The sequence below is a fragment of the Eschrichtius robustus genome, chromosome 9 (assembly GCF_028021215.1).
Source record: "Eschrichtius robustus isolate mEscRob2 chromosome 9, mEscRob2.pri, whole genome shotgun sequence".
NCBI lineage: Eukaryota > Metazoa > Chordata > Mammalia > Artiodactyla > Eschrichtiidae > Eschrichtius > Eschrichtius robustus.
Window position 1 is genome coordinate 19,032,028 of NC_090832.1, and position 15,657 is coordinate 19,047,684.

The 15,657-nt window shown below is 38.1% G+C and overlaps 1 protein-coding gene across 1 annotated transcript in view; it reads right to left on the reverse strand.

Annotated features, from left to right (window-relative positions):
• The window catches only part of ADGB (androglobin), a 157,414-nt gene that overhangs the window by 47,702 nt on the left and 94,055 nt on the right, over positions 1-15,657 (reverse strand). The window contains exons 19-23 of the mRNA XM_068551083.1: positions 13,867-14,008; positions 12,392-12,506; positions 8,882-9,049; positions 1,698-1,833; positions 931-1,068 (exon numbers count right to left, since the gene is read on the reverse strand). Coding sequence (XP_068407184.1) covers positions 931-1,068; positions 1,698-1,833; positions 8,882-9,049; positions 12,392-12,506; positions 13,867-14,008 — 699 coding nt within the window. The remainder of the gene's footprint in view (positions 1-930; positions 1,069-1,697; positions 1,834-8,881; positions 9,050-12,391; positions 12,507-13,866; positions 14,009-15,657) is intronic.

A 15,657-nucleotide genomic window follows, 5' to 3' on the forward strand; every position in this document is an offset into this window, starting at 1 on the left:
ACAGCATATATGGACAACATGTGTATTTTACCACATATTTAATTTGATGAATTTATAATTACTTTTTTTTCTGATAGAAAAAATATAAAAATCAAGTGACAGCAATATTTTTCTACCACAAAACTGTGCAGTATAGTTTGTTTCTTTGTACACTTGTGTATCTATAGTTTTTACTGCTTAGATGAACATTTTGGTATTTCTCATTGAATGTTTCAGAGATATTTTTACAACAAAATGTTTCAAAATACTCAAAGAATTCTACTGGAGGCAAGGCTTTTTCTCTAAAAGCATTAACAAAAATTGCAGAATGAAAATAATTGAATATATTTTTTTTGCCTCTGCAGTGTATTATTTTGAGCTGTTAAAATAGACCTCACGAAATAGTTTACTTCATATGCATAAATATATTTGATTTAATAAATATAATAATATACTTTAAAAGCATTTTATGCCTTCTAAATGTATGTCACCACAGGCATATATGGAAGCTTCTTCATTAAATTCATTCATTCATTCGCTTCTTTGAAAAATGGTCTAGAAATGTAAAAACTGTCTATGACTTAGCTGAAACTGACTGCTAAAGCATTCTGCTAGGCACAGGGGATGGATGGATAAAAAGGCCAGTTTCCTGTTTTATAAAGAACGCATGATAGATTGGGAAAATACAGCTGATCATTTATTCATTCATTCATTCAGCCAGTATTTGTTGTGTGCTCAGTCTGTGCCAGGCACTGCACTATATTCCAGGAACAAAAAGCATGAGTGTACTGACATGCATCCTGAACTCAAGGAAATTCAATATTGATAGAATTAAAAAGAATTAGCTGAGCCGTTAAGTAGAATGACTCTAAAATGCTTTTTGTTAGCACGTAAACAAATATTCATCCTTATTTATGCAAGTTCATTTTATAAATGACTGAAAGAGTATACCTGGTGTTCTAGCTTTCATAAGTAATCTGACGTACGTCCCTCTCCACATGGCTTGAATTTTAATTGCTGCTGCTACTTCCTCAGGAGAATACTCTTTATCGCTTGTTGGCACATTATATTTAACATCTACCCATTCCGCTGGAAAGAGAAAAACAAACTTTGGACTGAAAGTTATATCTAATCTCTACCCCAATTTTCACTGCCTTTAACTGTTAAAGCCCTCTAATGTATAAAGTGCCACAACGATAGATTTGTTGTTATATTTAACATTGCCTTCTGCAGGTGGTTCTTTTTTAGAATATAAACATTCTGGAGAAGGGAAACACTAAATATTGACACTTTCGTGAACTAGTATGGATTCCTATGTGAAAGTAGCATGAAGGTTCTCTTAAAATTGAAAGAAAATGTTAAAATGGTGGGAATAGAACATCGGAAGAGGAGGAAATGAGGGTTACTTAGATCAGAGAATCTTCCCAGAATTACTCCAGTGCTACTGTATAGATAGTGATTGTCATGCACTTTAAGGTCAGGAACAAATAAAACCGGGAAATTCTGGGCTGCCCTGGGTGTATGTGGGACAGGGGACACACATCAGGTCTTTGGAACCTTTTGAGCTTCTCAGGGCATATAGCCTGAACTCTACAGCTGTTAATATAGACCCATTCTACCTACTCCACAAAAATTTTGAGTGTACTTTTCTCAAATTATTTATCCCATATAAGGCTAGGAATTCCTTTGTCACATAAATATCTAAAATTAATCAGTACCTAAAGAAGCCTCTTCCAAAGAAGAATCAAGTAAGTCCAAGTCCAAAACCATAGCACGGAATGCAAATTTGAGGTTGGGAAGAGGTTTTGCTATTTGAGCTTTTTTCATTATATGCCATAAAGAAACATGAAAAACCTGGAAAAGATAAAATGCACTAGTGTATTTTTTAAATCAAGAAAATACCCTTACCTGGCCAGAGAGGCTCTAAAAAACTTCAGATACTCTAAAAATAAAAACTATGTATTTCTCAGATATACACACCATCTAGCAGAAGACTCTTTGCAGACTCCCTCATCCAGTAAGAGACGAAAATTATTTATCATTTGACTAATTTTAACTTAATAAGCTTTAATCACCACAACAATGTTTATAATGTACATTCAATTAAAATATAACATTAAACGGATTGAGGAGATATAGTGTAAGATAAAAAATAAGGTTCTTATGCCTAAGCAAGTCAAATACCAGATTTTTTTTATCCCAAGATGCCACCCATTATAAGACACACTATTAGTTCCTGTGCTTCAAAAAAGAAGATATGCCAGTCAAAGTTTTTAATCACTTTCTTGTCACTTAACGAGTATTTACTTCCTATTGAAAAAGCTCTTTTAAATTTATTTAGGCATAACTTTTTCATCATGTATCACACTTAAACGTACATGAAAAAGGAAACTACATAAATTGGTTAAGCATTCTGAAAACTTATTCATACTCAAACTCCTACTCTTGTAAATCACTTTTTGTAAACACTAAACGTGTGTTTTTCTATGCAGTTTTGTCCTTCGTGTTGTCAAAAGCTTTGAAGGTGCACCACTGCCTAAAGAGTGTTCTCCTTTTGTTCCTGGGGTTTCTCTCAAGCCACCGACCCTCATTCAGGAAGTGCTGATGCTGACTTGTTCTTGATCTCACCAAAGAGGACCGCTGGAAGGTTTTTAGACCACATCCAGAACACATATTCCTTCTTCCAAGTTTTTTTTCATGGCTTTTATCCTGAAATGCTGATGGATTCCATATATCCAGTCACACCACTGGGAATAACAACCAGCCACTGCAGATTTCTGCTTGCTTACTTGTGGCTATTTACATGTTCACAGGGAGTAAAGTGCTTGGTGAATTAGGTAGGGCTCCTGGGGCACTATCTGTGGTGACTTTCAGCCAGTCATACCTCTCCCTCTCTCTCTTTTCCTGAGCCATGGGGGAGTCATTCTGGTGTGAGGAGAACCCCTTTCCCTTCACATTTCTTTGAGAGGCTCTACCAAGCCATTTAATTCTCTCCGCCTAAGGATGAGGCTTTTGTCAAACATATTTCTTTTGAAACGGAGACGATATGAATTCTTATGAACAAGTCCATGTCCATGTGTGTGCAGAGAATTCTGGAGGTCACCTGGCCAGCAATGATTGTAAGGAACCACCAGTGATAAGACACACTCTGATTTCATTCTGATGTTAAAAGGGAAAAGCAATGTTCGTCTTAGAATTGGTGAAAGACAGTGCCCTGCAAAGGCATATGACTATTGCATTTCCTGCTTAGTCTACGTTTTCTGACAACTCCTCACCTCTCTTCATATGTATAGAAACAGGGACCTAGTCCCACAGTCTGTATCTGTACCTACCCCATCAGCTAGCAATGGTGGACAAGCCTGCGAGCAAGCATCTAACCCAAGCTGAGCAAATCTTTGTCACTTCGGCCAATATTTGTTTTTTTAAATTTTTATTGGAGTATAGTTGATTTACAATGTTGTGTTAGTTTCAGGTGTACAGCAAAGTGAATCAGTTATACATATACATATGGCCACTCTTTTTTAGATTCTTTTCTCATATAAGTCATTACAGAGTATTGAGTTCCCTGTGCTTCGGCCAGTAATTTGACACCAGGATCAAGATATTCTAAACCAGCCTTGTATGAGAAAGCAATATAAAATTCAGGAGCCATGTTTTCCATGATGTGAACTTAAGAGGAGAGAAAACATGTTTATAAAGAGAAAAAATGGAGAAGACAAGTTCTGAGGGCCTTCTTTTCCCTCTTCAAAGTTCCTCACTGAGTCATTCCTGTCCTTATGTGTCCAGAAGATGTCCCTGTATTGTTATAACAAATCAACACATCCAGCTCCTTGTTGTGGCTTAAATAAGCTAGATGTGTCCTCGTGACATGCTAATAAAATGCACTAAATAGTTCAACATCTAAGGTAAACATTTTTGAAAAAATCATGATAATGTTAATCCTCATACTCTCTGTTACAAATTAGTGTTCAGAGTCTTTGGTGATACTGACATTTGGTAGTGCTTGAGTCTGGTCTACACGTGAATATTGATGACAACAGTGAACTCAGAACCGTGGGCAGTAAGTGGCCAGTACTCTTAATCCTTCATTAAGTCACATGCATCCTAGAGAGCGGGGAATAAATCTTACAGAGATTCATGGACTTACCACATCGGTGGAGATTTTAGGGGTCCAGAGGGCTAGGCATGCTGGGACATCCTCTCTAAGGTAAAGGATAAGACATAACTAAGAAAGAGGCCAGTACTTGCTGGTCCTCTCTGCATTTGGGTAGTAGAATATTCTGCTTTGGGGAGTATTATTTCAATGCATTCATTGAGTGACTCTGAAGACCATCAGCTTTGAGTGGGATCCAATGCAAGAGAGGCATCTGCAGGAAATTTGAGCATCCCAGGAAAGAAAGAAAGATCACCTGGTCCAATTCTGTTGTAAACATGCCACTGAAACACCTCCCAGCCAATGCACAAATGTTATTTACTACTGAGAGAGTCCTTATCTATGGGGTCCTTATCGTATGATGCACCTCATCTGTCTAGAATTGTTTACAGTAGACAAATTTGGAATCGATTTATGGAGCATGGCTCTCTGAAAAATGTCACATAAGTGTGTAATATACAAGTAAACAATGGAGATGTTTTATTACCAAAATAGCTCCCTTTTGTGTAAGTGATACATGCACAAAGACCCCTTAACATATCAGATCTGGGCTAGCATCAAAAGGCCTATACAAAAGTAATCTTCATAGCAGAGATGGTGACGATGAATGGGCCCAACAGTATGGGCTCTCTTTCACCCAGGCTTAGCTGTCCCAACTGTCGGTCGCAAAAGCTGACTCATTATTTAATATGGTATCATCCTCCGGGGTGTACAGTCAGTTACTTCATGACAAGTGGATATCAGTGGACTTCTGTCAAGGAGGGGTGGGCAGTGGTTCATCCTTACTAGAATTGAGACTTACCTCAAATATGAGTTTGTTTTCCCCTGTATTTGGTGCCTCTGCCAGCACGGTTATCTTAGGGGTTACAGAGACATGGATCCAGCCTAACATTCCCCTTGGACCAAGGATCAAGTTATACAGTGAACATTTAATCACTGGGGAATGTTTGAGACTCACTGGTCCTAACATATACCATAGAAAGAATTGATAAAATTCCTGGCAGATTGGAAAGGCATATAAAAGGCTCAGCTAAGAAGCCAGCCTGGTGATGACATCCTGCAAAACTGAGGCAGTATCCTCCAGAATACAGAATATTTGTATAAAACCAAAGATCAATACACAGTACTATGACTGTAATAGCTATAATATACTGGCCTGAGATTCAAAAATTAGAAGTAGGAGTGGCCTCTCTCACCATCATTTCCAGTGGTCCATTTTCAATAATTAGTGTTCTCTGTCCCCACAACAGGGAGTTTCTGTATTGGAGGACCTAATTCCTGGGGCTGGATAGCAGGAAATATTTTCACCAGGGAACACAGTATGATTTACAATAAACTAAACTCTGATATATTCCTAGTTGCTTTGAGATCCTCATCCTGGTGGACAAACAGGAAAAAAGAAACTAATATAATGGAGTGGTGGGAGAATTCATCCTGCTTGTCATGAGGAGCTAGGTTTCTGCTACATAATGGGGACAAGAAGAATTATGTCTGGATTTGCTGGGACACTTGTTGGTGCTTCCACAGTGAATGCTTAATTACAACAATCTCAGCCTGATAAGAGTAAGGCAATCAAGGTCTGTACCCATCAAGATTGAAGGTCTGGGGCACCAACCAGGCAAGCAACTAGAGCAGCTGGAAGAAAGGGAAATCTAGAATAGGTGGTAGAGGAGAGATGTTGACTACCAATTATGGCCTTAGGGCCAGCTGTAGCAGTGGATACTACAGCTTTCTTGTTACATGGTAATTTGATTATTTATTTATTTTTAGAGCTTATGGCCGCCACCAAGAGCCATCTAGAGCCACCACCTTCAGGACTGGATGGACAGAATTAACTTAAGGACCAATCAGACTAGTTAAAGAGGTAAGTCATGGCAGATTTTTGGAGATTGCTCATGCCCGAGGTGAGTGGTTTTCAACTGGGAGTGATTTGTGTCCCAGGTAGGGTTGACAGATAACATACAAGAAACTGTAAGGGCAAATACCAGTTTAAACAAAACAAAACGAAACAAGACAATTCTCCTTAAGGAAAATAAGGGAAGAGACTCTTCCCCTCCCTGTTCTTAGAGCATTCACTTTAGAAAACTTATAATTTTAGGTTCTCTCTCTCTCTTCTTCTTTGAAATATATGTAAATATTTTTAAAGGCTAAATAGGTATCTTGCCAGCTTTAAGATCCAGGAATATCTTTCTCAAGGACCTGGAAGTCATCTCTTTGAAATGTAATCATCAAGGAAGATAGCACCCCAATCCCCCAGTTTGTATGGAAGGGGAGGAACCTAACCTTGGTGGGAGCCTCCCACCAACTTGGAAAAATACCTCCTGCCATAAAGGCATGAGAAGTTTATGTTTCTTTTGGATAAACTCAGTTAGCTAATGCAAATGGTCACTCCAAATAGCAGGTGAACTTAGGATTCACTCTGTGTAACAAATGGTGCCATCAAATCCCTTTACTTAAGGGACTAATTATCATTTATCTTGAGAACATGTAGGTAATGGGCAATATCTGCTGGGCTATACAAAAGGGTGAGGTTTCTTTGGCTCTTTGCTATCTCTTTAGCAGATTGCCCTTGACGGGTATCACATTCTGGTTTAACGCTTATTCAACAATCTTCTGTTTCTTCTACCTTTGTGGAGGTTTTCCTGGTTTGAAGGAGATTCTGTTTTTAATTATCTATCCCCAACAACACCTTATACCCAGTTAAAGTGGAATAACAGGGAAAATAAATTTTTAGTGTAATTTTTAACAGAAGTATGTGCTATATATTGCACATACTGTTTGTTTATATGAAATTAAAATGTAATTGGGTGAAATGACTCTAGACAGAGACCTTGCACCCTTCACAAACATTAACTCAAACGGACAGTAGACTGAAATGCAAAATGCAAAAGTATAAAATTCCTAGAAGATAACATAGGAGAAAATCTAGATGACCTGGGTATGGCGATGGCTTTATGGATATAACACTAAAGCCATGACCCATGAGAGAAAGAATTGATAAGCCAACTTCACTAAAATTAAAAACTTCTGCTCTGTAAGGAAAATGTCAAGAGAATGAGAAAACAAGTCATAGACTGGGAGAAAATATTTGCAAAGGAATACTTAAAACTCAATGATAAGAAAACAAACAACCTGATTAAAAATGGGCCAAAGACTTTAACAGACACCTCACCAAAGAAGATATACAGATGGCAAATAAGCATATCAAAAGATGTTCCGTATCATATGTCATCAGGGAAATGCCAATTAAAATGAGATACCACTACACACCTATTAGAAAGGCCCAAATCTGGAACAATGACAACATCAAATCCTGACTAGGATATAGAGCAACAGAAATTCTCATTCATTTTGGTGGGAATGAAAAATGGTACAGCCACTTTCGAAGACAGTTTGATAATTTTTATAAAACTAAACATACTCTTATCACATGATCCGGCAATTACACTCCTTTGTATTTACCCAAATGAGCTGAAAACATATGCCTTCACAAAAACTTGCACACAGATGTTTATAGCCACTTCATTCATAATTGCCAAAACTGGGAAGCAACTAAGATGTCTTTCAGTAAGTGAATAAATAGATAAACCATGGTACATCCAGACAATGGAATATTATTCAGCATGAAAATGAAGTGACCTATGAAGTCATGAAAAGACATGGAGGGAACTTAAATGTGTATTTCTAAGTCAAAGAAGCTTATTTGGAAAGACTACATACTTTATGACATTCTGGAAAAGGCAAAACTATGGAGACAATAAAAAAGATCAATGGGTGCCAGGGCTTGGGGGAGGGGAGAGATGACTAGGCAGAACACACAGGATCTTTAGGGCAGTGAAACTATTATATATGATATTACAATGATGGATACATGTTATTATACATTTGTCCAGACCCACAGAATGTACACCAAGAGTAAACTCTAGTGTAAACTGTGGACTTTGAGTGATTGATGTACCAATGTAGGTTCATCGACTGTAACAAATGTACCACTCATGGGGGGTGTTGATAAATAATGGGGAAGGCACGTGTGGCATCAGGGGATAAATGGGAAATCTCCATACCTTCTGCCCAATTTTGCAATGAACCTGAAACTACTCTAAAAATTAAGTCTTTAGTAAAACAAATTTTAACGGGGTGTCCTGTATTTTAATTTCCAACTCTAGCAACACTGCTCCCCAGGGGACACTTGACAATGTCTGAAATCATTTTTAGTTGTCACAACTGGTATTTAGAGGGTGTGGGCAAGCCATGCTGCCACTGACAGGTCAGGACCACAACAAAAATCATCTGGCTCAAAATGTCAGTAGTGTACAGGGGGTACCACAAAGTCGTTTTGCTTCACTCTCTCAAGGCTTTCAGTAAAGCCAGGATGCTGCTTAACCCCAAGAGAGTGTGAGGAAATAAATACCCCTGAGAGCACCCATCCATCAGGGGATAAACGTTACAGTCGCCGCATCCTCTAGGGGGACCTTTCTAAGGGATGTCCTACACAGTTTATCAGGATTCCCTGGAGCACTGAGCCCCAGTAGCCCACAGCAATAATCACCACATCCTTTAATGAATATCCTCCTCTTTCTCATGTCATTCTTCCTACTCTCTCGTTTCTGCTTGCTGACGTCACTTCCCAAATAAACTGTCTTCATCCAGAACACTTTCTCGGCTGATTTTGGGGGTCATCTAATATGAGAAACATTATTACAAACACAACATCCTCTCCTAGGAACATTACAGCCTGAACACGCTTACCCGGAAGTGCTGTGCGGTTAGTCTTTTATCCTGGAGGGGAATAGGGTAGTGAGCTGTTTGTAGATCCGTCAGGGCTGCAGAAAGTTTAGCCTTATCTTCGAAATTAGCAATCCCATGTCCAACAGCTTTCAAAATTGTTAAAGCCCGCTCTGTAAATCGGTAGCTCTCCTGTGAAGACAAAGCATAGCGGTCAGCCTCCCTTTTGCTTATTTAGGTGTAACTAGGCTTACAACAATTTGATTTCTGTTCATATATTAAACATCTGTTGTATGGCTGACTCAATAGTTATTTATGGAGGACTTACTTGATCAAAGCATTTTGCTAGGTGCTACGGTCTGAGGGATATAAAACAAGGAACATGATTCCTGCTCTAGTAGGAACGCATGGAAACAACACCTACCTCACTTTGGGGGCCAGGGGAAATTTCTCCACAGTATGAATATCCAACCTTTGTTCTGAAGAGTGTCTAGGAATTAGTCTGATAGCTGTGTGGAGTTTGACGACTGAAGGGCAGAGAAGTGTTTAGGGAGAGGGCAATAAAATAAAAAAGACAAGAGGGTAAACTACCGTGGGCTGCTGGCTCCCTTCTGCTATAAACTCGGAAGAAGCGATAAAACCAAGAAGGAGATAGGGATGTCAGGAAGGAACTTATTTTTTTAAATGGAGAAAACACTGAGGTGTTTGCAGATCATCTTGACTCGTGTGTGGTGGGTAGTTGGTGGCTGGTGGAGAAGTTACTCAGAGCAGAGGGTGCTTGGAGGAAGCATGACGAGGGTCAAGTAGGAGGAAAACTTTGTAAAGTCTGTTTTTGCCTCTTTCCTAGGGGCACCATGGTGCAATCATTGCTCCACGGTTCCCTGTAGAAATTTTGAGGAATGTCCCAGCAGGAATGGCATGAAAATGGGGTGAGAAACTGTTGAAAACAGATGAAACTGACTTTCCACCTTAACACATTTACTTCTTGCTGACCTTCTCCCAACCTCCCCGAAGCCTAGGGAAAGTCTCTTTTTAATGGTGTTTCTCCCTGAGATAAAACCATGACCAGAAAACTTGTCTGGTTAAATGGTAGTATTGGGAATGATCATGTATGGCTCTGAGGAGCTTGAGTCTCTCTGTTCTTGGACCAGTCTATATCCCCTTTTGCTTCTTCATTAGAACTGAAGAATACTGGGGCCTGGATGTAAGCCCCAGTAATTTTTATAAGATGGAGGAGTTGGTAATGCCAGGGAAATATGAGTTCACAGACTAAAATAACTAAACACCTAGGGAGTTAAATCACCTAAAGAAAGAAACAAACTGCTTCCATGTCTTGGCTATTATAAATGGTGTTGCTATGAATATCGGGGTGCACGTGTCTCTTCGTGCCTTTTTGAATAAATGTCCAGGATATATATCCAGGAGTGGGATTGCTGGATCATATGGTAGCTCTATTTTTAGTTTTTTATGGAACCTCCATACTGGTTCTCCATAATGGCTGCACCAATTTACATTCCCACCAACAGTGTAGGAGGGTTCCCTTTTCTCCACACCCTCTCCAGCATTTACTATTTGTAAGCTTTTTGATGATGGCCATTCTGACTGGTGTGAGGTGATACCTCACTGTGGTTTTGCCTTCCATTTCTCTAATAATTAGCAGTGTTGAGCATCTTTTTATGTGCCTGTTGGCCATCTGTATGTCTTCTTTGGAGAAATGTCTATTTAGGTCTTCTGCCCATTTTCTGATTGGGTTGTTTGTTTTTTTGACATTGAGTTGTATGAGCTGTTTGTATATTTTGGAAATTAACCCCTTGGCAGTCGCATCATTTGCAGATATTATCTCCCATTCCATAGGTTGTGTTTTCATTTTGTTGATGGTTTCCTTTGCTGTGCAAAAGCATTTAAGTTTGATACATGCACCCCAAGGTTCATAGCAGCACTATTTACCATAGCCAAGACACGGAAGCAACCTAAGTGTCCATCAACAGATGAATGGATAAAGAAGGTGTGATATATATATAATGGAATATTACTCAGCCATAAAAAATTAAAATATTGCTATTTGCAATAACACGGATGGACCTACAGAATAGCATAGTGAATTAAGTAGACAGAGAAAGACAAATACTATATTATCAATATATCACTTATATGTGGAATCAAATAAATAATACAATGAATCTATTTACAAAATAGAAAGACTCACAGACATAGAAAACAAACTATGGTTAACAAAGGGGAAAGGGGTAGGGGAGGGATAAATTAGGAGTATGGGATTAACAGATACAAACTACTATATATAAAATAGTTAAGAAACAAAGATTTACTGTATAACACAGGGAACAATATTCAATATCTTCTAATAACCTATAATGGAAAACAATCTGAAAATATATATATATATAACTGAATCACTTTGCTGTATACCTGAAACTAACACAATATTGTAAATCAACTATACTTCAGTTAAAAAAAGGAAGAATAAAAAAGAAAGAAACAAACTAGGTAATCCATGCTATCTAAAGCAGAGTTATTATTTTTTCCAAGAAAAGACAAAATAAGAATCTAAAATAAGCAGGGTAGGGACATCGATATAGAAGGTGGGCTTGCTGATCTTCCTCTGTGTCTATTGAGCAGGAGGCAGAAGACTGATGAGAGATGGTGCAGAAAGTAAAGAAGCAGCCATGGGGAATCCTGCACAACCACTGCCTGGAGAGGCAGCCATGCATGACTGGAGCATGTCTGGGCCATGGAAACATGAGCATGAGGGAGCTGGTCTCGAGCCATCTTGTTGCTGCTCCGGCCAAGAGGTTTACTGACTGGCTAAGTGGATCTCATCTCACTAACATAAAGCTGTGTTATGTGGGATAGATTGGAGGGAGCAAGTAAAGCTGAATTATGTAGTGGGAAGGCTCTATGAATATATCCGCCCCCAAAATGCACATGCCCATGTCTAAAGATGTCCTTTAGAGGACATCTAAACCAAGACAGGACCTCAGGGAAAATGCCGGACGCATTTACCTCTCTCTTCTTTCAGACCCTGTCAGAACAGAGGAGCAAGAGAAACTGAGAAGAGGTCAAGAGGAGAAAGAGGAGATGAAGAAGTGACCGAACCTTCCGTGGATCCTCTTGCCCTGAATCCCAGAGACCCTTCCTTAGATCAAGGAAGGGCAAAAGGAGCATATAATATATCAAAATTGTACACTGTATTAAAAGGGACTTCACTGATCCTATATAGCTTCCAAAGGACCAATAATAGAATGGGATCTGCCTGAGGTGCTAACAGATGTGAAAGGGGATTCAACAGAGCAGAGGTGAATAAATAAAATAAAATGAAATAAAATAATTTTATTTGTATCCCTACAGAGTTTAGACTGTTTATTAGCATGTCGTATTGGGGAATTTCTTACAGAATATACTTAATAGTTTTAAAAAGTAAAAAATCGGTAAGTTGAAAACAAAATAGCAATATGATTTAGTTCAAAATCTTTGAAAATAAGGCACAAAAAAAATCACAGTTGCTCAAAGATTTACCAGCTCAAAGTTGGGTAGCACAACATCTTCATCCCCGACGACAAAGGTCACCATGCTGCAGATGTGTATGGAGTGCCCCACGGGGGAGTATGCGGTGAAGAGCAGCATGTGTCTCCTAAAGAGAGTGGACACTGTATGAGGACCGAGGGTTTCCTTTGTTGTAGTCCTTGCCTCTGTTAGCTTCCTGATGATACTTTGTGCTCACGTGAAGTCAAACGTTAGTAAGGGCTGAATTTTGTTAACACAGATGAGGTAAAGACTGATGAATTTTTCACTCTGAAAGAACCCTCCGAGATCATGGAATCTATATTTCACTGATTATGCTGGACAAAAAACGGTTACAGTAAATGACAAACTTGCACATGTTGGAGACATCTCCCATAAGCTGCGGACACGTTGCGAAACACTCGTCCTGATTTTCCCCCTAACAAACAACAGTAATAATTCATGTTGGCCTAGCGCTCTGTAGATTTCATAGTCAGTTTCTCACAAATGCATAATTTCATGTGTGTTAACTGTGTCTCTCCTACCAGGTTGCGGCATCAGGGAGAATACTGAGAGCATGTCCAAAACCCACCTGTCTATAGCTTAGGTCCTGTGGGGGGAAAAGCAGATCAAAATACTAGATTCTTTATCAGTTCCCCATTCTTGGTTGTCTTGATGGATGAGCACTCAGACAGAATAATGATTTCTGGGAGAATCTCTCCATGCCAGAGTTTTTAGGGAAGATGTGAAAATATAGAAGTTTTAAAATTTATCATTTCTCTAGAAATATTGGATGCTTGCCATAGATTATTTTAGCACTTCATTTTGTTGCTTGGGCTTTGCTTTTGTACAAGAGCCATAGCTTTTCATTGATCACATAGAATTATCATGATTGATCTTGGGAAATTCAGCAAAAAATATTTATCTCATCTGAAATACGAGGTAATATTTTGAATTTTATTTATCAAAATCATGAAAACTTCTCAATTATACATATTTTCTTTAAAATGAAAAATGTGATGTGCTTAACCAATTTTGTCTTAATTCAAAATAGAACTACAGGTAAAATTAAAAACAAACTACAGGTAAAACTACAGACTTGTAGGGGAAAATGCTGTTTCTCAACCTGTTTTTAAATAAAATCATGGTTCTTATTAAGGAATTTAATAAGCTTTACAACAAAACGAAAAAGACCATTTTAATAAATTAATTTTAGGAAATGCTGGGTTAAACAAGTTTAAACTGTATTCTTTACTAAAGAAACAACCAGGTTCTTTAACAATTATGAATCTTCCAAAAGGTACAGCATTTCTTCACTTTATTTGTTCACAGACTTATTTTTCTCAAGAATCAGGATGATAGACCTCCGCTTTATGAAACTGCTTCAGGAAACAACATATTAGATTCCATATTGTTTCATTATTTAGTAGTCAAAAGTTTACAAGTCTTCAAATAATTCTTAGTATGGGAAAAATGAAGTCACTCCATACCCAACAGGCAGGCGAACCACTGTAGCCTTGGTAGCATACGTGTGAATTGTCACAACAAGATCACGTGCCCTCGGAGATTTCCAAGAAACTGTCTCAACTGTAAGTAGTCCAGGCTGTATGGGAGGGCTGTTCTTTGTTAAAGCTTTAGGAAAATTTAAAAGAAAAAAAAAATTATATATCTATATCTATATCTATATATATATATATATATACACAGAAATTTGATTGTGAGAGTATAGTTGGCGTTCACTGGTATTGCTTTTTACCAATAACGACATTAATAATAATGATAATAACAATAATATTAACAACAACAACCAAGAATTAAACCTATTCTGAAAATGTTCATAAAACATTAGAAACTACCGTGAGTAAATAAATACTGGAAATAATACTCAAGAGGAATCAAGATCTTCTTCCCTCCCTATCCTACTTTTCTCCTCATAGTCATCCCCTCAGCTGAAGAAAACAAGAATGGAAAAGTTAGGAAAAAGAGGACAGACAGGGGTATTTCACTGTAGTATACCACTGCTTTTCTTATGTAGGGCAGTAATAACAATATCCCTCTAGACACAGTTTTAAAGGAGGAAAAATACCGCATCTGGGAAAATGAGAGATTTTCCTAAGATCGTGGCAAAGCAAGGGCAAAAGATGCCACTGTTTATTTAAGTTTTGACCTTTGATCCTTAGCTTTGACTGTGTAGAAAAATAATTACCAAAATTTTAATTTTAAGTAAATTAATTAAAAATTAAAAGTTTTACTTAAATTTAATTTTTATAAATTAATTTAAAATTTTATCTAATTAAACTTTAATTAATAATTTTTTTATCTTGAAATTGATAGAAAATAATGACTATTCTTCATCAGTAGCTGAGAGCAAAAGACTTCTTACCCTGTTTCCAGATAACACCCAGGCTAAGGATACAAGGCCACCACATGACCTGAAATACCTGTACGCATTTCGAGTTTCAATGTTCTAGGCCATGGTGTGGCTTAGGAGCTATTGGTTAAGCAGACATACTGAGCTCACACCACTGAAGTCTGGAAAGTTTATTCAACAAGTATTTATTGTCCACTTGCTGCACATCTGACACCATTCAAAACATTGGGTACATCCTGATGGAAAATCATAGTCTGTGCCCTCAGAGTGGGCAAAAAATTCAATATTAAGCATTCAGCAAATATTTGTACCTGTACAGTGTCAGGTACTGTTAATTTGAGTTAAACATAAATGCTTTAGTAAAATAAGCCAAACAAAGAATGCCGTTTTGTGCATATGTGCATGTGTTTGCAAGAAGCTGGCCTTAGAGAAGAGAAGGAACAGTCCATCTGTTAGAACAGGAGGGAAGGGTGACAAGAGCTTGGGAGAGTTCATTATGAGAAGATGAGTGGGTCATTTCCAATTCCTTCTATCTCTTCAGTGAAGACAGCAGCAAGGTCATCAGCTGAAAATGAGGAAGGATGAGAGTGGGAGTTGGAGATTTGAAGGCAGAGAGAGAGAGAGATTTGAAGGTTTGAAATAGTCACTCATGAGAATGAGAGCTGGGAGAATGAATGAACTCAGGAAATGTTGGCAGTGCTTAGGGGCTTTTTTGAGATTTGTGGTCCTCAATTTAAAGTGGGGCTAGGTAGTAGGATTTTTTTTTTTCTCCAGTTACACTCAGCTGCTCTGATGAAACCCCAGGTTAGGCAGAGAGATACCTTCAACCAATATTAGGATTTTGCCAGAAGTGTAAGATGAGAGGGTAAGAAGAGCACTTGTGTTGAGGGCACATGTGAGGATATAAATA